The sequence below is a fragment of the Sinohyriopsis cumingii genome, chromosome 18 (assembly GCF_028554795.1).
Source record: "Sinohyriopsis cumingii isolate HCF-2022 chromosome 18, ASM2855479v2, whole genome shotgun sequence".
NCBI classification, from domain to species: domain Eukaryota; kingdom Metazoa; phylum Mollusca; class Bivalvia; order Unionida; family Unionidae; genus Sinohyriopsis; species Sinohyriopsis cumingii.
The window spans coordinates 12943279-12970372 of NC_142978.1; the positions used below are offsets into that span (position 1 = coordinate 12943279).

Here is a 27094-nt window from a genome sequence, read left to right on the forward strand (position 1 = left end):
TGAAAATTTCAATAGCACGAATATTATTATTATTACAATTATTATTATTACAATTATTATTATTATTATTATTATTATTATTATTATTATATGTTTCCTACCTTAAATATTTTCAGCATGTTTTTTTTATGTTTTCTAATTTCATGGTGTTTCTTTTTGTAATCATATCATTATATATGTTTTTTATGTTATAGGTGTTGTCTAATGTTTTAAAGCGCTTAGAGCTTCTAACGATTAGTTGCTATACAAAGTCCTCATTATTATTATTATTATTATTATAACTGGTGTCGCCTTTGATTTATCGAAAAATTATATCCCTGTCTCCTGTTACGATGAATAAAGAATTAAATAGAGTAAATAGATCCCTAACAATTGTAAACAGCATATTTATGAGGAAAAGCCATTTGGTATCGAGAAAGCACGATTTATTTCTATTACATTTTGACAATGTCCATCTACTATATGTGGTTGGATTTGCATTTAGATCTCCATTTTAATGGAGCGATAAAGCTAAATAGTGGTTAATTATCTGTAATTGGCTAATTCTCTTCTGTATACGATGTGGCATGAGTATATACGCACGAGTCCCCTCCAGTCTTGGGCAACCTATAGGTATCTGAAACAACCGTATTGGAGGTTATATCCAAATGACTCGGGTAGTGAAGTATTCAGAATTTCTTAACCAATCAAACACCACGTTTCAGACTAGGTTTGGTTTTCTTTGCTTGTTTGTTCAATATATTTCGGGGTTATTTTTTCCTCGAGACTGAGTGACGTCAATTCAATGTTGAAAATATTCAGGCGTCATTTTGATTGGCTTTTTAAGAAAATGGTCATATCCATACAGTTTAGATCTTCTTAGCTTTTAATGATTTTGTTTCATTTAGACCCCGTTAGAATGCAAACTCCATTTCTACCGTGTGATAGCCAATTGAAATTGTATGCACATATTTTCTTATAGTTAATTCGTAGTAAGAGCGCCTATAATAATGTCAATACGTATTATGTAAGATTACGACTTTAAACCGATTCTGGAAAAAGAACTGCCTGTCTTTTGTTTAACTATTACGCAACGACCCATTCACGGTTAAATTCAATGGGAATTCTAAGAGCAGGCAGAGACCAGAAATCTAAGGGAATAGGTAAGTGCTAAATTACCCCAGGGCAGTTTTCAAAGATGCCAGACCGTATCCAATCGAAAGCGAGAGATTCAAATCTAGGGCGGAGTCTTAATATGCAGTTTGTTCGGACTAAGTCCCTTTTTCCGTTAGTACATGTTTGACCGTCGCTAGAGGTCGATCATAGAGAAAAGGAACCCTTATGGCTTGGACTTCTATACAGTATTACAGTTTTAAATATTACCCTTTCCTACCTTTCATTTCTCATTACTGACAATAGTACAGATATATACTGTACAAACCGCCCCGAAAGGGAAGACAATTTTCATATAGATTTATTCTGGCTCTTTGGCATAAATTTCAAATACAAGACAGACCTGCTCGAGATGGGAGACATACAAAAAATAAAGAAAGTATAAACCCCACCTCGAGCACAGTTGAATCTTAATTTTATATGAGAGAGTGATAAATTTAATACACACATATAAACCAATACTTTGGGGGTAACAAACACACATAAACCTTTTATAAGCTTTGGCTAAGTTGGGGTGGGGTGGCATCTGTCTGGTGCCCCCCCCCCCCCAAAAAAAAAAAAAAAGATCATAGAGAAGTTTGGAGACATTAGACTGTACTCCGAGTGCCGAAGTTGTGCACTAGTAGTAAGGTGGGGTACATTAGCGACAATGGGAATTAGCATTACAGAGACCCCTGGGTCAGATTAGCGACAAGGGAAATTAACATGGGGAATAAATCGTGGGTCACTCTAGCGACAAGGGGAATTTAACATGGAACTATAGTGTAGGTCTGTCTAGGGACAACGGGAATTTAACATAGGGAATAGATCGTGGGACTGTCTAGGGACAATGGGAAATTTAACATGGGGAATAGATCGTGGGACTGTCTAGGGACAATGGGAAATTTAACATTACGGAAACCCCTGGGGGATATAGCCTCAAGGGAATTTAACATATGGAAATTGAACATGGTGGATCTGAATAGCGTCAAGGGGAATTGAACATGGTGGGACTATCTAGGGACAATGATGGTAGAGGGTCAAACACAACAGAGACAGAAACATACATACACTAGTACAAGCGAGAGATTTATATATAAAGCATTACCAAGACCTGAAATCTTGCTGGGGTGTTCAAAAATTTGCATAATTGTAATGATGCTATAAATAGATATAATCAAGGAAATGATCAACGACAAAATGGATGTGACTTAAAGTAACGTTAAAATGACGAAATTGTCCCAGAATTTAAAGGAAAATAAACATATCCCCGAAAATTAAGTTACAATGGTTTAGACTAAAATGGATAAAATTAGTAACTACTTACAATATCAACTTCTGTGACGATCGTGGATAAATACCTATGTATCTATAATCAGCTGAAATTCCTATGAAATCCAGCTATCTAGTTATAGCTCCAACTTGTGGGTTTTTCCTTTGGAAAATCCCACTATCTTTTTATAGCCTCAGCTTGAGTGACGTTCCTGTTTATGAATTCTAGTATATATGTATAGCTACAAAATGTGGAAATCCCCAAGTCGATATTTATAGTCTCAAAATTTCCAGTCTCAGTGACGTCACTGTACTGAACACTAGGGGATAAATGGCAACAGTGTTGCAAGTGGCTGACCTGAATACGCGCTACTGTAGGTAGGTAGAGTGTATCTGATAGGGAAAAAGTGAGTTTTATAGGGACAAACAGAGACCAATACACACACACACACACACACACACACACACACACAACATACGCGCGCAGACACACTCACACACACACAGAGAAGAGGAAAAAACAAACCCCAAATATACTATCCACACTCGGGAGGAAGAAAAAGAAACAACCAAATATACGATCTACACAACGTACGCGAACACACACACACACACACACACAGGGAAGAGGAAAAAACAAAATCCAAATATACTATCAACACAGAAGGGAGATAATACAAACCCCAAATAAACTATCCACACAAACGTACGCGAACGCATACAAACCCCAAATAAACTATCCACACAAACGTACGCGAACGCATACAAACCCCAAATAAACTATCCACACAAACGTACGCGAACGCATACAAACCCCAAATATACTATCCACACTCGGGAGGAAGAAGAAAAAACAACCAAATATACGATCTACACAACGTACGCTAACACACACACACACACACGCACACCACAGAGGGAAGAAGAAAACCATTATACACTATCCACACGGAGTGAAGAAATAAACCTTTATATATATACTATCAACAGAGAGTGAAGAAAATAACCCATTATATTCCATCAACACAGAGTGAAGAAGAAAAGGTTTTTTGAAAGCACCTAAGCCCTCACCTGCAATGACCAACTCTGCCAAACACCTACACCCCACCCCACCCCCCACTCCCAGCACTACAAAACCCATTTAACCCGTTATTTTATGGCATCAGTGTGTGCTTTAGGAAACATCAAGACACAAAATGATGGATGAATAGACTGACTATTGTTTACGGACTTGCATGCCTAAAGAGCGTGCGTGAAGGAAAACATCCTTCCATTTCAATTCTAACTAAAACATGATCCAGAGGGATAGAGAGGTGAAAGAGCACAATTTCATAAAGTGTGAGTAAAAACAAAACACGCCATCCTTATTATACAATGTCAAGACCAAGAGACACTTACGTTTTCTTTCTGGGCTATTCTCTTTTAGGAGGTAGCATGAAATTTCACATCAGGGCCAACGCATCGGCTCACATTGTCAATTTTTCCATTTCCATGTCTTTACTGGCACAAGTTCTTCATCATCTTCAATTTCTTCTTCTTCTTCTGAATCCCTCTTCTCTGTTTCGTCTTGTTTCTTTTTTCTTCTCTTTTCTCGTAGGGCACTCTGAATTCCAGTGTCCTTTCCCCTGATAACGATATTAGGTATCTTGACTTTTGTCTCTCTTTCTTAGACGAAGCAGGTATTTTGGAGACAAATACCCATTTACCTTTGCAGATATAGCAAACTTCATTAGCACACACTTTCGTATGACTCTCATCAAATCAACGACCAAAAGAGTAAGTTTTGTTGCCACTTTCGCCTGTGAATTATGCTTTCGTATGACTTTTAGCAAATATTTGACCAGCAGGTCGATCTGTGCTGACTCTTCCATCTTCGTGATCGTTTGAGAGCGGAATGAATACTCTGACGCTAAGACACTCTCCTTATATACAGGGACCTGCTGCGTATGAAACCTAGTCAAATGTAATTTTGCAATAAGATGAAACGATTTCATTGAGGAAGTAAAAGGCAATGATGTACCGTATCGCCTCACACAAAACCTGAAGTGTTAGCTTAGATCCGTGTCAGCAATTTCGAAGACATAACTGAGCTTTCATCAATGCTCTCCATTTATACCACAAAACCACGAGTCCTGATTCACGCCAAAAGAAATTTCGTTCGGTCCATAAAAAATAGTATCACATCCGAGAAACGCAAAACCGAACTTCCAGAAAACTGAGAACGACGGCTTACACCTACAACGTGAAATGTATGAGTTCAAGTAGTGCGTAAAACTTAGTCAAATTAAATTTTTATAGTCAAGACAAAACGATCTCTTTTCGAAGAAGAAAGCAGACACCAAGCGACAATGGCGATCCGTGTCACACAACACTTTTCAAAATGTATATGATCAGAGGTTTGTTCTAGCGATCTGCACGGTTAAATTAAATGTTGATGTATTTTGCAATAAGACGGACACAATTTCCATGGGATCGCCCATGGAACCATTGTTCGTGCATTAGTTTCATTTTTCAAAATATTTTTTTATATAAATCGCCTATAGGATAGACCCAGTAAAGCATGGCCATTCTCGTCACTGTGTGAATAGCTACTCAAGTCAATTCGAAGTGAACGTGGTAAGAAAATAAGTATAGCCAATGAAATGGCTTACAACGGGTGATGCATTGTTTTGTTCTAGGACTGTGTGGCATAATAATCCCTATGTTCTTGCGTTGTTACCATTACAGTGCAGACAGACTGAAATGTGAACTTACAAGCCCTCTTTGTGTGTGTGTGTTGTACCATTTCTTCTTACCACATCAAAATACTGAGCGTCACAGTATTGGTTCGCGTTTTCAAGCTGACCATTTTTTTTATATCTCACTTAAACATTTTAACATAAACACTCACATCGGTAGAGTCAGAACAGACGTGTTACAGTACTGAGGGGCATGTTATCTTTTTTTTCAAACTAATAAATTTGGGGTTTGTATGAAGTAAAGAACCGAAAGTACAGTGAAACTCAAGGATGATGACCCAATCTGTCTGTCTATTGATGCGTGTATTTACTTAAGAAGAAATATGACCTCTAAAACACAAAGAGATACGGCAAGCATGATTAGAATGAACATAACGATGTTTTCCTTCACGTCCGTGTAATTTAGAGTTTCAATCCTCTTTGAAAACAAACTTGGTCTCCTTTTGTAGGGCTTGAAATAATAAAAAACCTGAAAAAAATCTTAAGCACTTTGCTATAGATAATTTCATCAACAGACTAAACAACATAAATGCCGTTACAACACTAGAAAGCCTTAAATCTTCTATCAAAAAGAAATGCATCAAAAAATTAAAGATTAACGATAACTAACCAATGAAACCGAATTTAACAAAGGCAGTGACATGTGAAGAAATGTCTCTCACTTTGGAAAGGTAGGCGAATGTACTCTGTCATGCACCATCAACTTGAAAAAAAAATTATAAACAGAGAGAAACCTGAATTCAAAATTCAGTTGTTTTTTTTCTTCAAAATTGTTTCGTTTCTTTTTTCTTTTTTTTGGAACAAATCTAAGCACTAATATAGAGTGGAAAAGGGAAAATGCACATACAAGCTTTGATATTTCTGAAAAAATGAGGGGATATTCCTAACGTTCATAACCACCTATGGACTTGGACTTGTCTGTGACTTATCCACAAAACAAGATGTACATATTTCTGGTCAAGCTGCAAGTGTGTGCGTGTTTTTGAAAATGGTAAAAATGGGATATACAATTTTCTCGTGATACTTATAAAGTGAAGAGTCTGTGCAAGTGTCAAAAGCCAAAGTCATATAAGTTTTGTATTTTGTACGGCTTGTAAAGATTTCCACTTTAGAAAATGTGAAGTATCACAAGTTATTATCACAAACAGAAGTGGAACATAGGGGCTTGCAAGAAAGAAAATAACCCAGACAGTTGGTGTCATCAAGAGTGCTAGAGACGGTACCCGAACTTGCTTGCTTGCTTACTTGAATTAAAGTGATTTTCGCCCTAATGGAGCATATATCACTGGTTTAATAACGCACCGCGTGATTTTTAATTACTCCTAGGGAAGGAAAGAGAGCCTCATCTCCCAGGCTTTTATGTACTCACAGACTACTTTTAAATTTAGCCACTCAGGTAGTAGGACTAACTAGTCCTTAACAACCTGACTGAAAGGCTTTAAACATGAGTGGGAATAGTCTCACCACACACTCATATTTCTGTCCGAGCGTGGTAAAGGAGGAGAAAGGTGCTCAAAAAGACAGCCATGGGTGTTAAGTACTCAACAAAACGCTAGCCCGTACTTATTTCAAATCAAGTCCCGTTTTTGCTAATGGACAGTATAAAGTACCAATAATGTGTTAACTACTTGTGCAATTAGTTCAAATCTAACGAGTCTGTTAAATTTCCTACTTCCCAACATATCTATCTAATATTAGTACTTAGTGTACATAAAAATAGCCATAGTGATCTTATTTAAATTATTATGTCTAAGAGACATATACCAGTTTGGTCACTGTTAGGTTTAAAAAGTTAAATTTGTTGCGGTGTTCCAATGGGTCAAGTTTGTTTCGAGAATAGTTTAGTCAAGGAGGGATACCAAGCCAAATATGGTTCCCTATTTAATAAAATGCAATCTTTCGGAGCCCTAAAAAAGTTTGTTTTTTCTATTAGAAGGTAACACGTCTCTCTTTTGCTTTCACGTTCTTTCTCGCACTCCTAGTCTCATGATTCTTGATATCAGGAAATGCGTAGCCATGATGGGCGGCAATGTAAGCAGCGGCTTCTACCAGTTGACTGAGGAGGTATCCAGTGTAGGTTTGTCTGTAGAATTGGGGAAGAACTCTGACCCTAATCCCCAATGAGAAGGTCTTGGTTTAAAGGTGTCCAGAGATTTGTAGGCAACGTATTGTATGGCTCTAATAAACTGCCCTGCTTTGTTGACGTCATACAATGCTTGATCTAGTCCCATTTCGGTGTACTTCTCAACGAGGGTCAGCGTCCCCCTCTTCATCCTCAACCGCCTCAATTTCCTCTTCTGGTTCTGATACTAATTCTTTAGTTGAGGTAGATAGTTCCAAATCCGCTGCTATGGTGTCTGTCGCTGTTATTGTTGTTGTGGTTGTTCTTTCAGCTGAGATTGCCTGTAGTATCGGAGTGAGAAAAGAACGTTGTTGTTGTTGTAGGGTTTAACGCCATTTTTCAGCACGCGATAGGCTATACATGGCGGCCAGCATTAATGGTGGAGGAAGAACCCGGGAAAAACCCGGAAAGAACCACCGACCCACGAGAAGCTACTGGCAAGTTTTCTCACATACCCACATTAGCCGAATCCGAGACTCGAACCCACGCAGACAAAGGTGAGATGACAGTGATCCGTAACGGAGAGCGCTTTAGACCACTCGGCCACTCTGGGCCCCAGAAAAGAACGTAGTGCCTCCGATAATTACATTTGAGTTTGCCATACCGTTTGTCTAACATAATTGGCCCTTTGTTTTGCCACCACTCTTTCCGGGGCGAGTTGTTTGTTAGGTATAGTCGGATGTTGACTAGATGTTATTTGTGTTCTCGAGGTGGGTGGAGTGCTAACTGGCTAGGTCTGCATTTCTTGCTCCCGCTACTGTTGCGTATATTTCTTCCCTCCACACCGAGTTCTGGGCCTAATTCTTTTAATTTCGTTGTACCCGAACTTACATTATCCATATTATCACCAACAAAAAAAAACAAAAACGCACAAACCTAAAAGAAACACTCACTCACTTTTTTACAGAACATTACTATTTTTAAAATTTTGATAAGCGACGGAAACGAAGGACTTAGAGTCGCACTTTCTAACCAAGATAAAGAAATCATGTGCTGATAGACTCACTTCTGTATTTTTTCTTCTAATTGACTAACATATCATAGGCAATGGAATGTTATTTCTTTTCGAGAGTATGGGGCAGCCCTGAAATTTTTTTTTTGGAACTTGAAGCTATGGCGATCGCTTAGGTTATGAGATGGCGGCCTTCTCTGACGACAGGCTTTCTCACAGGATAAGGTCTGCTTCTTCGGAAAAGAGAAGAAGAACTCTTTGGTGTCGATACAACTGTTGACAAAGCCTCTGTTAGGTTCATGCTGCTGCTGTTGCTGCTCTCTCTGCTGTTTATGAAGTCTGTACTTCTCCATCCATTCTTCTTTCTCCTTCTTGAATTCCTCCTTGAAGAGCTCTTCTTTCAGGTCTTCAGTGACTTTTAGCATTCTCACATTTTCTATCTCTTCTGGCTTCGGTATCAGACTGTATCTGACCCTATGTAAATTCACGTAGGCTTCGTTTAGCTTAGCTAGTTTGGAGCACATCTTCGTAGGAGGATGAGTTAACAATGGATGGGCAGACTGGAAACTTCCCCGGTTCTTAAAGTCAAAGCGCGGACGTGAAGGAAAACATTACTACACGGTTTTTTAGCCGGAACGTTCAAATAGTGTTATGGGAGGGATAGAGAGAAGTCAAAGAGCATGAATCAAGATTCCTATAGCCAAATAAACCACAAAGGCATTTTTTTCTTCAAAACACAACATTTTTATTCATACTAACAAACAACTCTAACATTTTTTTAAACAATAATCCAACACTATAACATCAAACATTTTTTTTCAAATACCAAACATTTTTTTTCAATTGACAGTCTACTTTAAACAGGGCTGACAACGTTGTGAATGAAATTGTGATTTCCACTGTCGGAAGTCATTAGGCCATTGATGGACACTACGTTTGCTAGTTAGAGACAAAAGATAAGCATAATGGTCACAAAACCATCGATGTACTTTCACATCGTTTCTAGAAGAATGACGAGCATCAAAATGAGTCACTAAATGTTCTAAAGAATAGCCCAGGCTGCAATCATGCAGAAAATACACACAGTACTGTCCACACACCAAGGAATATGTGCCTTGTTATTTCACGTTATTGAATCGTGTGGTCTGAGCATTTCTTCTCATAAAGTCGATGATATCGTCTTCCAAAGGGGGCAGTCCATAGGAATCAAAGTATTCCACACATCCTTCTTGAGGAAAGTAGACGGCTACCCAGTGGGTTCCTGGGAGATGACTGTCGTCCGTGTTGATCACATAAGCTTGATGGTTTTGAGGTGTGCAATGAGGGAGTTCATCTTTAGCACAGACGACAGGATTCCAAGAAGCAGTGTACAAACTGTGGTTCAAAAGGTAACAAAGTTCTCAGGTATCCATTTTTTGTGTTTTTTTTTTTTCTTCTTCACAGGTAATGATAAGTGGTCAATTCGATCCTGACTTTTTGCTTGAAAATGTCTGACGAATAAACGGTTATTCGTTCTGTTTCCTCACTCTGATTCAGGAGAGCTTCGATACGATGGATCTCTTGAGTGGTTAATGGTGGACAAGAATGTTCACGCAAGTCTTTATACCACTGGTGCCACACGTCTTCGTCCGAGATGAGACTCCAAGCTTCGTCCAGATACTCGTCCAATTTTTCTTCTTGACTTAACATCAGGCATTTATCGTGTTGAATTTGACTGGGATGATCGTTTTGACATCCATAACAATTTTTCTTGATCAATTCCTTAATTTTTTTCTGTCAAGACTATGGCATAACAGGAAACTAAATGTGATTCTTGTTCTGGCCATCTTGACTTCATCATGATGACTTCTTCGTCTTTGTCTTGGGATTCTCCTTCCTCAGGGATCTTCACATTCCATGTCCAAAGAATCCCTACTATACAAACATTGATAAAAATCCTCCATGACTTCTAATAGTCTAGAATGACTTCTCTCAAACTGTTGGTTTATATCGTATTGTCCAATTCAGCATACAGGATGACGTTCACCGTATTATCTGCGCGTAGATTTTCTGCAAACTGAAATTCCACACGCATCTGGCCGGATTTTATAGGGTGAAAATGTCCCTCCTCGCTGTCTTGACTTACAATTCGTTAGAGAACCGTTTTCGAAAATGGAGTTTCACTGTAACTTTCCCTTTGGAGAATGGAATATTTTGTCCCAGATCTCCTTTTATAGCAATGTTGACAGTGTCTAAATACGACTTACTGACGGGCAAATAGTGAGGATGTACAAATTCGCGGTGTACGTGATAGGTGTTTGCACCTTCCTGGTCATTGTTTGTGGTACTATCCACTTTGAAAGGAATGACACGCAGTAACGGAACAGAGGTGTGTCCCACCACGTTGTACTCCACCACATCGGAATACACAAACATCAAATTAAGTCCTTGGTTCAGTTCTACTGAGTTTCCAAAAGCTCTGTAAAAATCCATATTACTTTTGATCTTGGGGCTCATATTGTTTGCGACCATTTCTGCATGTCCGCCCAAAATTTCAAACAAACTACCATTGAACCTGAGGGACAATGTGTCCGTATCTTGAAATTTGATCACGAGACGATGAGCCACTTTATTGTACTCAATCTTCACACTTTTCTTGGCTCTGTTCAGTGCTTTGCCAAAGGCTAAGTTGAACCTGTCCGCAATAGTGTCCACCAAATGTTCACCACTAAAATAATAACCTGAAGGAATTTTCAAGGTGTAGATAATGAAGGCTGGATTGCTGGCTGGTCTTGTGTCCCCTAAAAACCCTATTTTGTTGATTTCTTCCTCCAATTGGGCATTCAGGATTTCCACCTCGAAAGTGTCTTGCTTTTCGGTGATGTTTTTGATTTGTGTTGGGTGAATGATTTCTACCAAAACCACTTCCCAATGGGCTTCGTGATCTAACTGGATGGTCTGAGGTAATTTGACCGTGTAACAGCATAACGTGTTCTTGGGAAACACCTCCATGGAACTGTCACTGGGTAAGGTTAAGTAAAATTGGTTGTTATTGCTCATAATTCCAGAGTTTTGTGGCTCTCCGAGGGGATATTACTGGACGTCAGAGGAGTGTCTCCGCCCAAAATGGGGTTGTTGTTGGAGTGGTGACTGGCACTGACACTGGACACAAGGTTCCCGTTGTTCCCGTTCGAGGAGAATTTCAGGGAGGGATTAGGAAGCAGGTAACCGATGCAACTGCTCAATACAATGGTCCACAATTGTTTGTCTCCTTGTTGCAAACTCAAATTGGCAATGGCTGCCCCGATGACACAATACACCACGAAGATTTGGCAGAAAAAGACGATTTGCGTTTTAGGCACACGTTTTCCACACCACACCCACAAGCGTTGTGTTTGTAAATCTTGCAGAGAAGAATTGGGTGAAGGAGAGATCGCAGTAGCTGAATCTGTGTGAAAGGGCATGATGGTCACTTCTTTTTATAGTGCGAAGCGTCGATGCAAGAATGAAAACTGGGTGGATATCCTTTCCAACGTACTTTGACTTCTTTGACACGTCGTTTGCCCACTTTACGGTTTCTGCGTTTGACAATGCCTTTGATATCGTACACGTCGTCTTTTTTGGTGACACGACTTGATTTGAAATAAGTACGGGCTAGCGTTTTGTTGAGTACTTAACACCCATGGCTGTCTTTTTGAGCACCTTTTTCCTCCTTTACCACGCTCGGACAGAAATATGAGTGTGTGGTGAGACTATTCCCACTCATGTTTAAAGCCTTTCAGTCAGGTTGTTAAGGACTAGTTAGTCCTACACCTGAGTGGCTAAATTTAAAAGTAGTCTGTGAGTACATAAAAGCCTGGGAGATGAGGCTCTCTTTCCTTCCCTAGGAGTAATTAAAAATCACGCGGTGCGTTATTAAACCAGTGATATATGCTCCATTAGGGCGAAAATCACTTTAATTCAAGTAAGCAAGCAAGCAAGTTCGGGTACCGTCTCTAGCACTCTTGATGACACCAACTGTCTGGGTTATTTTCTTTCTTGCAAGCCCCTATGTTCCACTTCTGTTTGTGATAATAACTTGTGATACTTCACATTTTCTAAAGTGGAAATCTTTACAAGCCGTACAAAATACAAAACTTATATGACTTTGGCTTTTGACACTTGCACAGACTCTTCACTTTATAAGTATCACGAGAAAATTGTATATCCCATTTTTACCATTTTCAAAAACACGCACACACTTGCAGCTTGACCAGAAATATGTACATCTTGTTTTGTGGATAAGTCACAGACAAGTCCAAGTCCATAGGTGGTTATGAACGTTAGGAATATCCCCTCATTTTTTCAGAAATATCAAAGCTTGTATGTGCATTTTCCCTTTTCCACTCTATATTAGTGCTTAGATTTGTTCCAAAAAAAAGAAAAAAGAAACGAAACAATTTTGAAGAAAAAAAACAACTGAATTTTGAATTCAGGTTTCTCTCTGTTTATAATTTTTTTTTCAAGTTGATGGTGCATGACAGAGTACATTCGCCTACCTTTCCAAAGTGAGAGACATTTCTTCACATGTCACTGCCTTTGTTAAATTCGGTTTCATTGGTTAGTTATCGTTAATCTTTAATTTTTTGATGCATTTCTTTTTGATAGAAGATTTAAGGCTTTCTAGTGTTGTAACGGCATTTATGTTGTTTAGTCTGTTGATGAAATTATCTATAGCAAAGTGCTTAAGATTTTTTTCAGGTTTTTTATTATTTCAAGCCCTACAAAAGGAGACCAAGTTTGTTTTCAAAGAGGATTGAAACTCTAAATTACACGGACGTGAAGGAAAACATCGTTATGTTCATTCTAATCATGCTTGCCGTATCTCTTTGTGTTTTAGAGGTCATATTTCTTCTTAAGTAAATACACGCATCAATAGACAGACAGATTGGGTCATCATCCTTGAGTTTCACTGTACTTTCGGTTCTTTACTTCATACAAACCCCAAATTTATTAGTTTGAAAAAAAAGATAACATGCCCCTCAGTACTGTAACACGTCTGTTCTGACTCTACCGATGTGAGTGTTTATGTTAAAATGTTTAAGTGAGATATAAAAAAAATGGTCAGCTTGAAAACGCGAACCAATACTGTGACGCTCAGTATTTTGATGTGGTAAGAAGAAATGGTACAACACACACACACAAAGAGGGCTTGTAAGTTCACATTTCAGTCTGTCTGCACTGTAATGGTAACAACGCAAGAACATAGGGATTATTATGCCACACAGTCCTAGAACAAAACAATGCATCACCCGTTGTAAGCCATTTCATTGGCTATACTTATTTTCTTACCACGTTCACTTCGAATTGACTTGAGTAGCTATTCACACAGTGACGAGAATGGCCATGCTTTACTGGGTCTATCCTATAGGCGATTTATATAAAAAAATATTTTGAAAAATGAAACTAATGCACGAACAATGGTTCCATGGGCGATCCCATGGAAATTGTGTCCGTCTTATTGCAAAATACATCAACATTTAATTTAACCGTGCAGATCGCTAGAACAAACCTCTGATCATATACATTTTGAAAAGTGTTGTGTGACACGGATCGCCATTGTCGCTTGGTGTCTGCTTTCTTCTTCGAAAAGAGATCGTTTTGTCTTGACTATAAAAATTTAATTTGACTAAGTTTTACGCACTACTTGAACTCATACATTTCACGTTGTAGGTGTAAGCCGTCGTTCTCAGTTTTCTGGAAGTTCGGTTTTGCGTTTCTCGGATGTGATACTATTTTTTATGGACCGAACGAAATTTCTTTTGGCGTGAATCAGGACTCGTGGTTTTGTGGTATAAATGGAGAGCATTGATGAAAGCTCAGTTATGTCTTCGAAATTGCTGACACGGATCTAAGCTAACACTTCAGGTTTTGTGTGAGGCGATACGGTACATCATTGCCTTTTACTTCCTCAATGAAATCGTTTCATCTTATTGCAAAATTACATTTGACTAGGTTTCATACGCAGCAGGTCCCTGTATATAAGGAGAGTGTCTTAGCGTCAGAGTATTCATTCCGCTCTCAAACGATCACGAAGATGGAAGAGTCAGCACAGATCGACCTGCTGGTCAAATATTTGCTAAAAGTCATACGAAAGCATAATTCACAGGCGAAAGTGGCAACAAAACTTACTCTTTTGGTCGTTGATTTGATGAGAGTCATACGAAAGTGTGTGCTAATGAAGTTTGCTATATCTGCAAAGGTAAATGGGTATTTGTCTCCAAAATACCTGCTTCGTCTAAGAAAGAGAGACAAAAGTCAAGATATCTAATATCGTTATCAGGGGAAAGGACACTGGAATTCAGAGTGCCCTACGAGAAAAGAGAAGAAAAAAGAAACAAGACGAAACAGAGAAGAGGGATTCAGAAGAAGAAGAAGAAATTGAAGATGATGAAGAACTTGTGCCAGTAAAGACATGGAAATGGAAAAATTGACAATGTGAGCCGATGCGTTGGCCCTGATGTGAAATTTCATGCTACCTCCTAAAAGAGAATAGCCCAGAAAGAAAACGTAAGTGTCTCTTGGTCTTGACATTGTATAATAAGGATGGCGTGTTTTGTTTTTACTCACACTTTATGAAATTGTGCTCTTTCACCTCTCTATCCCTCTGGATCATGTTTTAGTTAGAATTGAAATGGAAGGATGTTTTCCTTCACGCACGCTCTTTAGGCATGCAAGTCCGTAAACAATAGTCAGTCTATTCATCCATCATTTTGTGTCTTGATGTTTCCTAAAGCACACACTGATGCCATAAAATAACGGGTTAAATGGGTTTTGTAGTGCTGGGAGTGGGGGGTGGGGTGGGGTGTAGGTGTTTGGCAGAGTTGGTCATTGCAGGTGAGGGCTTAGGTGCTTTCAAAAAACCTTTTCTTCTTCACTCTGTGTTGATGGAATATAATGGGTTATTTTCTTCACTCTCTGTTGATAGTATATATATAAAGGTTTATTTCTTCACTCCGTGTGGATAGTGTATAATGGTTTTCTTCTTCCCTCTGTGGTGTGCGTGTGTGTGTGTGTGTGTGTGTGTGTGTGTGTGTGTGTGTGTTAGCGTACGTTGTGTAGATCGTATATTTGGTTGTTTTTTCTTCTTCCTCCCGAGTGTGGATAGTATATTTGGGGTTTGTATGCGTTCGCGTACGTTTGTGTGGATAGTTTATTTGGGGTTTGTATGCGTTCGCGTACGTTTGTGTGGATAGTTTATTTGGGGTTTGTATGCGTTCGTGTACGTTTGTGTGGATAGTTTATTTGGGGTTTGTATTATCTCCCTTCTGTGTTGATAGTATATTTGGATTTTGTTTTTTCCTCTTCCCTGTGTGTGTGTGTGTGTGTGTGTGTGTGTGTGTGTGTGTGTGTGTTCGCGTACGTTGTGTAGATCGTATATTTGGTTGTTTTTTTTTCTTCCTCCCGAGTGTGGATAGTATATTTGGGGTTTGTTTTTTCCTCTTCTCTGTGTGTGTGTGAGTGTGTCTGCGCGCGTATGTTGTGTGTGTGTGTGTGTGTGTGTGTGTGTGTGTGTGTGTGTATTGGTCTCTGTTTGTCCCTATAAAACTCACTTTTTCCCTATCAGATACACTCTACCTACCTACAGTAGCGCGTATTCAGGTCAGCCACTTGCAACACTGTTGCCATTTATCCCCTAGTGTTCAGTACAGTGACGTCACTGAGACTGGAAATTTTGAGACTATAAATATCGACTTGGGGATTTCCACATTTTGTAGCTATACATATATACTAGAATTCATAAACAGGAACGTCACTCAAGCTGAGGCTATAAAAAGATAGTGGGATTTTCCAAAGGAAAAACCCACAAGTTGGAGCTATAAATAGATAGCGGGATTTCATAGGAATTTCAGCTGATTATAGATACATAGGTATTTATCCACGATCGTCACAGAAGTTGATATTGTAAGTAGTTACTAATTTTATCCATTTTAGTCTAAACCATTGTAACTTAATTTTCGGGGATATGTTTATTTTCCTTTAAATTCTGGGACAATTTCGTCATTTTAACGTTACTTTAAGTCACATCCATTTTGTCGTTGAGCATTTCCTTGATTATATCTATTTATAGCATCATTACAATTATGCAAATTTTTGAACACCCCAGCAAGATTTCAGGTCTTGGTAATGCTTTATATATAAATCTCTCGCTTGTACTAGTGTATGTATGTTTCTGTCTCTGTTGTGTTTGACCCTCTACCATCATTGTCCCTAGATAGTCCCACCATGTTCAATTCCCCTTGACGCTATTCAGATCCACCATGTTCAATTTCCATATGTTAAATTCCTTTGAGGCTATATCCCCCAGGGGTTTCCGTAATGTTAAATTTCCCATTGTCCCTAGACAGTCCCACGATCTATTCCCCATGTTAAATTTCCCATTGTCCCTAGACAGTCCCACGATCTATTCCCTATGTTAAATTCCCGTTGTCCCTAGACAGACCTACACTATAGTTCCATGTTAAATTCCCCTTGTCGCTAGAGTGACCCACGATTTATTCCCCATGTTAATTTCCCTTGTTGCTAATCTGACCCACGATTTTTCGCCATGTTAAATTTCCATTGTCGCTAATCTGACCCAGGGGTCTCTGTAATGCTAATTCCCATTGTCGCTAATGTACCCCACCTTACTACTTGCACTCGTTAAAAGGTGGGACGAAATTCGAACGAAATTCTAAGTTTGGATTGCGAACAAAGGCTTCATGGGAGAGCTTACTGGGTGGGTGTAAGAGGCGACGCCAGAAAAACGGAGAGAGGGAAGACACGTTGAGAGCACGTCAGCAGTTGGGTGGAGATGCAGTCCCGGAAGGAACACGTGAAGAGAGTACCAGAAGTGTTGAAAGTACGGATCAATAAATGCCAGTATAGCACGTAGCCAAGGGTACCGGAAGTACCAAAAGAGAAACAAGAGGCGGACAAATGAGTACCAGAATCAACACCAAAAGGAAAGGCTCTCACTTAAGACTTTATTTTCATAGGATGATTGCGATTGCCAACTGTGAATATGTCCTTGCTGGTATTTGTTCGAAAGAAAATGTCATTGAGAAATTTGTCGATGAAATAGTTGGATACGTTTGACATATTATATTAAATTGTTATACCTTTCACCTTGAAATTTTTATACACCTAGACCGTCGCCATTGCTGACTGGGTGCTTGGAGCCATTTAAATTTTAATTGTCCACCTTTTCCGGTGTTAAAAATAGTGCCGTAGGAGGCACGTTTTATATATAAATATGTTTATGGTAAATATGTTTATATGGCTCTTTGACCTTGGAAGTTTCCAGAAGTGGTATTGTTTACAAGGAGTATGAAAAAATGACCCTCATAATAGTTCTTTTATTGTGTCTTAGTTTTTTATATCAAGGTTGTAATAAACAGAATTAATTATTAGTATCTTAAGACCCATAGTGTGAATCAGTCATTATTTTCTTACTTCAATTATTGATTGGAATTGCAAAGTGCCCATTAACATAAAGACAAAATCAAGATTTTGGGATTAGTGTGAATTCATTTAAAAACATTCTGGATTATATATTTTTGTTACATCAAGACTGTTGACACATTAGCATATTCGAGGCTACTGGCACATAAGCAGATTCAGGATTTGCATTCATTCGGAACACCACTGGGATTCATGCGGAACACAATATTTTTGTATTTTTGATAGAACTTTTAGGAGTATTTGGGATTTAATTCACAATGCTGTTCGTTCTTTCCAATTTTCACTTTGTTTTCTGGGAAAATAACTTATATGCTGAACTTTACAAAATTTTTTGGTTTTCACTATTTTTGTTAGTAAAAGACCATAGAGTCGTGACAGTATACTCGAAGTGGCTGACCCCACTAGGGTTTGAGTACTCGTAATTTATTTTGTCTGGAGAATCAGATTAGACATCATGCTTATTACCCTTTTCCCGAATATTATTGAATTTTGTGCAAGATAAGATTCGCATCTTGCTTATGTATTTAGAATATGCACAGTAAAAGCTCCGTATCAATAAGAAAAATTGATATAAATAAAATTGACAGTCGGTGCTACCATGTCTGTGGTCAGTGCAACCGGAGAACATGATGTCACTGTCATGAGGTAGGAAAACATGCAGTGTGTTGTAGACGTACGTGAACTAAAAATGGGTACAACTACGCGCAACAAAACTTCCAAAATGACAGGCCTTGATGGATATAGACCGGTTATGTATATGATACGAAAGAAATAATCGGAGAATGCGACATTCCTGCAGGGCAAGTTTAACTAAAGGGAAATAAAATTATAAAAATCATGTCTCTGAAATTGTCATTAAGAGTTATCTCCTCGTTGATCTAATACTGTATAGGAGATGATTTTGGCTTCTGCCTAGCGAGTACTCGGGTACTCAATCACTCACAGCCCCAATATTATTGACTTATCCTAATTTGAAGACAAACAGACATTGAAACAAAAACAAATCTGATAAAATGTTAAGGCTAGTCCAGGCGTTTACCTTGTGCCGTTGTAACGTGTTTGAGATGTTTGGAGTACTTTGTAAAAATTTTGTAATGAAAATCCGTCTGTTCCAAGGATCTTCTCACAGAATCCTTGTACTGGGAACTGCAGGGTGCAAATATAGCCCAAAACTGGAAACACAGAAACAGTACAATTACAAAGTTTTACAGACGAAATATAAATCTTAGTAACACACACGCTTGGCTAAGTCATGAATTTGCTAAGAAAATGAAGCTTTTCAAAATTATGAGGAAATAGTTTAAAACTATAAGGCTAAACCGCAAGGTTTTAAGACTTTTCCAAATGTATTTTGAAAAGTTTAGAACTCAGCACAATTTTTATAACGGTTATATTTACATGATCAATTATAAATATATAATAAAAATCATTGCAAATTATTATAAATTGAATTTTTCTTTAGTTTTGACACCTAATAAAAATGACGCTTTCATTATTGCTTCTTTGGTGTTGCTTAAAGCAGAATGATGTCATGCTTCTTGTAGTCATTGTTCCTGTCGTTGTCGTCGTTGTTGCTACCCTATCATCAATCGTGACCAGTATAAGTGGCGTCTTTTACAGAAATTAGATGTAATACGTCCGCAGTTACGTTTTGCAAGCATGTTTACTTGCACCAGTCTTTCTCAGTTAACTTTTAAGTTACCATCTAGGCAATTACATCTTGAATTTTGATCACATGACATGAATTTAATTCAGCGGTAACTATATAATATAATGAATTTTAAGTGCTAGGAGCACCGGTACGAAATTATACTGATTGAAAGTAGGTAAGCATACCTATACAACTGCCATTAGAACAAATAATTTTTTTTTTAGTTTCTAAAGTTTCGATAAAAATTGACAACAACGTCAAATTCATTTACTTTCATTTTTTTAATTTTCCAATTAAACATTTAGTCTTAGAACGGAGGTTACTTAAACGAAATATCAGTCACTACTATGGCTTGAATACATGGCCACTATAGTGCAAATTAATATGTGTATATGCCGGCCTATAGATTTGAAAGGCTTGTTTTTTAAAAATAGCTTTAAAATGAGTTAGATTTTGTGATTATTTAGTGAAATTTTAGAAACTAAAACAATATGAATTACTTGTTCTTGTGGCAGTTCTTAAATATATTTATCTATTAGCAATTGCCGTAATGTAGCCCTTGCATTCCTAGCACTTATGACAATTGCCATAATGTAGTCCATGTATTCCTAGCACTTATGTCAATTGCCATAATGTAGTTCATGTATTCCTAGCACTTATGACAATTGCCATAATGTAGCCCAAGTATTCCTAGCACTTATGACAATTACTATAATGTAGCCCATGTGTTTCTAGCACTTATGACAATTGCCATAATGTAGCTCATGTATTCCGAGCACAAATGACAATTGCCATAATGTAGTCCATGTATTTCTAGCATTTATGACAATTGCCATAATGTAGCCCATGTATTCCAAGCAAAAATGAGAATTGCCATAATGTAGCCCATGTATTTCTAGCACTTATGACAATTGCCATAATGTAGCCCATGTATTCCTAGCACAAATGGCAATTGCCATAATGTAGTCCATGTATTCTTAACACTTATGACAACTGCCATAATGTACTCCATGTATTCCTAGCACTTATGACAATTGCCATAATGTAGTTCATGTATTCCTAGCAGTTATGACAATTGCCATAATGTAGCCCATGTATTCCTAGCATTTATGACAATTGCCATAATGTAGCCTATGTATTCCTAGCACTTATGACAATTGCCATAATGTAGCCCATGTATTCCTTGCCCTTATGACAATTGTCATAATGTAGCACATGTATTTCTAGCATTTATGACAATTGCCATAATGTAGTCCATGTATTCCAAGCAAAAATGAGAATTGCCATAATGTAGCCCATGTATTTCTAGCACTTATAACAATTGCCATAATGTAGCCCATGTATTCCTAGCACAAATGGCAATTGCCATAATGTAGTCCATGTATTCTTAACACTTATGACAACTGCCATAATGTAGTCCATGTATTCCTAGCACTTATGACAATTGCCATAATGTAGTTCATGTATTCCTAGCAGTTATGACAATTGCCATAATGTAGCCCATGTATTCCTAGCACTTATGACAGCTACCATAATGTAGCCCATGTATTCCTAGCACTTATGACAATTGTCATAATGTAGCCCATGTATTCCTAGCACAAATGACAATTGCCATAATGTAGTCCATGTATTCCTAGCACAAATGACAATTGCCATAATGTAGTCCATGTATTTCTAGCACTTATGACGATTGCCATAATGCAGTCCATGTATTCCTAGCACTTATGACAATTGCCATAATGTAGTCCGTGTATTCCTAGCAGTTATGACAATTGCCATAATGTAGCCCATGTATTTCTAGCACTTATGACAACTACCATAATGTAGCCCATGTATTTCTAGCACAAATGACAATTGCCATAATGTAGCCCATGTATTCCTAGCACAAATGACAATTGCCATAATGTAGTCCATGTATTCCTAGCACTTATGACGATTGCCATAATGCAGTCCATGTATTCCTAGCACAAATGAGAATTGCCATAATGTAGCACATGTATTTCTAGCACTTATGACAATTGCCATAATGTAGCCCATGTATTCCTAGCACGTATGACAATTGCCATAATGTAGTCCATCTATTCTTAACACTTATGACAAGTGCCATAATGTAGTCCATGTATTCCCAGCACTTATGACAATTGCCATAATATAGTCTATGTATTCCTAGCACGTATGACAATTGCCATAATGTAGCCCATGTATTCCTAGCACTTATGACAATTACCATAATGTAGCCCATGTATTTCTAGGACTTATGACAATTGCCATAATATAGCCCATGTATTCCTAGCACAAATGACAATTGCCATAATGTAGTCCATGTATTCCTAGCACTTACGACAATTGCCATAATGTAGTCCATGTATTCCTAGCACTTATGACGATTGCCATAATGTAGTCCATGTATTCCTAGCACTTATGACAATTGCCATAATGTAGCCCATGTATTCCTAGCACTTATGACAATTGCCATAATGTAGGCCATGTATTTCTAGCACTTATGACAATTGCCATAATGTAGTCCATGTATTCCTAGCAGTTATGACAATTGCCATAATGTAGTCCATGTATTCTTAGCACTAATGACAAGTGCCATAATGTAGTCCATGTTTTCCTAGCATTTATGACAATTGCCATAATGTAGCCCATGTATTCCTAGCATTTATAACAATTTCCATAATGTAGCCCATGTATTCCTAGCACTTATGACAATGCCATAATGTAGCCCATGCATTCCTAGCACTAATGACAATAGTCATAATGTAGTCCATGTATTCCTAGCACTTATGCCAATTGCCATAATGTAGTTCACGTATTCCTAGCACTTATGACAGTTGTCATAATGTTGCCCATGTATTCCTAGCCCATATGAAAATTAAATAAACATATTAGGTCTACTCATTATCCGGCATATGGCCTAAATACATGCGCACAAAAACAGTGAACATTACATTTCATAAACCACCGAACGTGACAATGTACTACCAAACAAAAGTTGTTGAAATACAATATACTACCTAACAAAAGTTGTTGAAATACAATGTACTACCTAACAAAATTTGTTGAAATACATTTCAGAGGTGCACTTAAATTGCTTGAGGTGTATTTACCGTCATTGATAATGTATTGCTTAAAGCATACTTACGGGCAACTATATTTTATTGCTTGAGGTATATTTACTGTCAACGATATTATATTGCTTGAGGTATATTTACCATTAAAAATATTGTATAGCTTTAGGTATAATTAGCGTCAACTATATTATATTGCTTGAAAAGTGTATTTAGCGTCAACGGTTTTATATTGCTTGAGGCTTATTTACCGTCATATATGTTTTATTGTTTGAAGTGTGTGTGTGTGTGTGTGTGTGTGTGTGTGTGTGTGTGTGTGTGTTATATGGATCATTTAATGAAACATCTGTAAAAAATATGGCATATTGAACTGTGTTCCGTTCTTCAGGTAATATACCAATAAAAAAATAGTTATAGACAATTTCTGTCAAAGGACTTAATACCCATCAACTTGTATCATATAACACCCATCAACTTGTATCATATAACACCCATCAACTTATATCATACAATACCCATCAACTTGTATAATACCCATCACCTTGTATCATATAATACCCATGAACTTGCATCATATAATACCCATCAAGTTGTATCATATAATACCCATCAACTTGTATGATATAATATTCATCAACTTGTAGAATACCCATAAACTTGTATCATATAATACCCATCAACTTCTATCTTATAATACCCGTCAACTTGTATCATGTAATCGTCATGAACTTGTATCATATAACACCCATCAATTTGTTTCGTATAACTCCCATCAACTTGTATCATATAATGCCCATCAACTTGTTCTATCCCAGCTTGTATCTCATCTAAATTCAGACAGTCTTTTTAGCAATGTACAATTTGCATATCGCCCTTGCCACAGTACTGAAACTACTCTTCTAAAAGTAGTTAATGACATTCTCTATGCGTTGGATAGCAGAAAGATTACAGTCCTCACCCTCCTTGATTTTTCTGCAGCATTTGATAAAATAGACCATGATATATTACTTCACCGTCTCCAGCATGTATTTGACATTCATGATACAGCCTTACTGTGGTTCAAGTCCTACTTGGTCAACAGGACACAAATTATATCTGCAAATGGAATACACTCCAGCCCAGTTGATCAATGGTTGTGGTGTTCCACAGGGGTCTGTTCTTGGACCTGTTCTCTTCATTCTGTACACTCAGTTGCTCTCAAGTGTCATAGATCATCATCCAGTGTCTCACCATATGTACGCTGATGACACCCAAATATACAAATCTAGCCACCCAACTGAAGCTGATGCTACCATCCAAGGTGAAGAGAGGTGCATTTCTGATGTGAAATCATGGATGACATGTAACAAGCTGCAGATGAATGATGATAAAACTGAGGCCATTCTGATCACAACAAGAAGTCTTTCTCATTCACATCCTTTACCTCAAACAATAAATATCAGCAACACCAACATTAAATTCACACAATCAGTACGAAACCTAGGTGTTATTCTGGACAGTACTCTCACATTGCACCAACATGTCATAAACATATGCAAGGCTGCATATCTTGAGCTGAGACGCATCAGCTCAATTCGCAAATATCTTTCAGTTGATGCCACTAAAACACTTGTGTGTTCATTAGTACTTTCAAGACTGGACTATTGTAACTCAATTCTGTCTGGTTCATCTCAATATCTACTCCAGAAACTTCAAAAAGTTCAAAACACAGCTGCTCGGATCATACTTAGAGTACCACGATCAGAGCACACCTCCCCGATGCTCTGTACCCTACACTTGCTATCCATTCGATCCAGAATCAAACACAAAATTTGTTCTCTGTGCTACGTTTCATTGTCGGATTCTAGTCCAACATACCTATTTGACCTCTCCCATGTGTACACACCAGCAAGATACTTTCACTCCTCTTCTGACAATCATATGCACATTATTCCAAGTATAAAAACAAAGACATATGGGCAGCATTCTTTTGCATACCAGGGCCCAGCAACGTGGAATGAATTGCCCACTGAACTTAGACACAAAGACACATTGATCACATTCAAGATGGCTCTCAAAAATCACTTATTTCGACTGCAAGAACAAACTTAAAGACCTAATACTGTTTCCCACCTGAAATATTCTCAGCAAATTTTTTTATTTTTTAATCTTTTCTAATTTCATGGTGTTTGTTTTTGTAATAATATTATTATATGTTTTTTTAATCTTATAGGTGTTGTCTAATGTTGTAAAGCGCTTAGAGCTTCTAGAGATTACTCCTCATTATTATTATTATTATTATTATTATTATATAATACCCATCAACTGTCATCATGTATTACCCATCAACTTGTATCATATAATACCCATCAACTTGTATCATTTAATACCCATCAACTTGTATCATATAATACCTATCAATTTGTATCATACAATACCCATCAACTTGTATCATATAATACCCATCAACTTGTATCATATAATACCTATCAACTTGTATCATACAATACCCATCAACTTGTATCATATAATACCCATCAACTGTCTTCTTACATTTTATATGTAATGAACACTTGTATTTCTCAAATTTTATATGTAATGAACACTTGTATGTAATGAACACTTGTATGTAATGAACACTTATATTTAAAATCCTAAATGCACCAAATGATATATAGATGATGCAAACTGTATTTTGGCTTTATTACAGTAAAATATAATATTATCAATTATCAATTAAATCAAAACTAAATGTGAATCAATTACCTGGGCGCCAACCTTTCCCTGTCGGAGTCGTGGAATATCTGTATGGGATGGAAAGTGTGTTTTTGTTGTCTTCCACACCTGCCTGAGATCAGTGCTGAAGTCAACACTGCCGTATACTTTGTTGTTGACATTATTTAGAAACTGCCATGACAAATCGTTGTGGCTAAAATGAAAGATAGTTGTCCTAAAAAGGGGATCAGTGCATGGATAGAAACATTTGTATATATGTTTTTTCAATAATTTGAAAGACTCATATACTCATAAATGTGTATGACTACACACAGACTAACATAAGCCATTCGTTTAATAATGTATACATTTGTTTTTCTTTCTTGTTTCTATTTTTTTTTTTTTTTTTCTTGGGGGGGGGATATCTTACCCTTTATTTAACAGACAACGACAGGCAGCAACTGCCTTAGCTTCGTTACGGTAGTCTTCTACTGTTATATATTTTCATCTGCTCATAATGTTGCTACCAGTTCTACATTATTCTGAGATAAACCCAACAGATAAACTTTATTTTAATAGCTCATTCCACGCATTGAACACTTTTTAAGCCTTTATTACAAAACGCCACTAAGTAAACGATGCATTATTTTGAGAAAGAAAGAAAAGGAAATGGACGATTACAGCAGACAAGAACCGCTTTGCACTGAATAAATATCCCTGTTAGCATTTTATCAAAATTAGGTAATTTTATAAAGATCTGCAAGTTTATATAAAAGATTAGTTGCTAGATATTTTTGCTATGCGTGTGGCAACTCTGCCAGATATAATCCATGAAAATACGTACATAAAATTAACATACAAATATGTGGTTTATGTACCGAATATGAACAAAAGTTTCACGACAAAATTCACCTTAAACAAAATGGATTTGATATGAAAAAGGACACATTTTTAATTGGGATATATTTTGTATTGAGAAAATAAAACCTCTTACCCATCAATCAGTGGGTATGAATCCAAAACACAATTAGCCAGATCAAGATGGGGGTCGGGAGAGCCAGCTAGTAACATACAATCTGGAACAATATGTGACGGTCGATGCTGGGTCATAGAATTAGCACTCTGGATTCCAATCCATTCATATTGTCGCTGGAGACCAACAAGCAGAGCTATCAAAAGTGCTAGAATCACAAAGATTAGACAGACCAGGAGAATACATAAACATTTTTTTCCAGATCCTTGCATCCTCTTTGAAGCATTTGAGACGAGATCTGAACGAGATACTGAAGCGCTTTCAATCTCCATGCTTTATATTGTAGCATGAAATTTCGACTTCAGTTAAACAAGTTTGTAACAATTTCACTTTCTGATGGATGCGTTTCTCTCTTCTGCGCTTTTCCAAATGAATTTGTCTTTACAGCAACATATCTTCAGCCTATGTAAACCTTGACTCTAAAGCCTTGTTGTTAGCTTGATCCGTGTAGTGATAAGAGCTAAGTAATAGGGCAGTGAAGCGTAGTTGTATTTTGGTTTGCCCGCAAGCAAAATACTTTAGGGAGACAATAAGACAATGTCACGGGTTAGTTCACAAGCTGGAAAAGAGAGAATCGGACTCATTCTGTTTTTGACATCGTATGATCTGAACGGGTCGTAATTTCAATGGTATCTGATAGAGTTTTACACTGTAAAATTCTAATTTAATTCCTGAAGCTTCTTTTTCTTGACTACAGTTCATATATTATTACTTTAAACCGACCATCCTTAGAATCAGAATTCTGTCCATTCTATTGAGGTAGACAATAAAGTGGTTTCATTAAAATTAAAATAATTGTACTATTTTGGGACCCGACATCTACCCTGAGTAGTAATACCACTACCCTGTCAGGAAACGAAACCAGATTACAGAGAGTTTGCTTAGGTAAAATTGCCTTGGAGACCACTCGACCTGACAGGAAGGAACGTTGTTGTTGTTGTAGGGTTTAACGCCATTTTTCAGCA

The 27094-nt window shown here is 37.5% G+C and overlaps 1 protein-coding gene across 1 annotated transcript in view; it reads right to left on the reverse strand.

Moving 5' to 3' along the window:
- Positions 1-26477, reverse strand: part of LOC149776083 (dipeptidase 1-like) — a 38047-nt gene extending 11570 nt beyond the window's left edge. Inside the window, exons 1-3 of the mRNA XM_089941208.1 lie at positions 26091-26477; positions 25148-25310; positions 18717-18849 (exon numbers count right to left, since the gene is read on the reverse strand). Coding sequence (XP_089797334.1) covers positions 18717-18849; positions 25148-25310; positions 26091-26401 — 607 coding nt within the window. The 5' untranslated portion in view covers positions 26402-26477. The remainder of the gene's footprint in view (positions 1-18716; positions 18850-25147; positions 25311-26090) is intronic.
- Between the last annotated feature and the right edge of the window lie 617 nt (positions 26478-27094).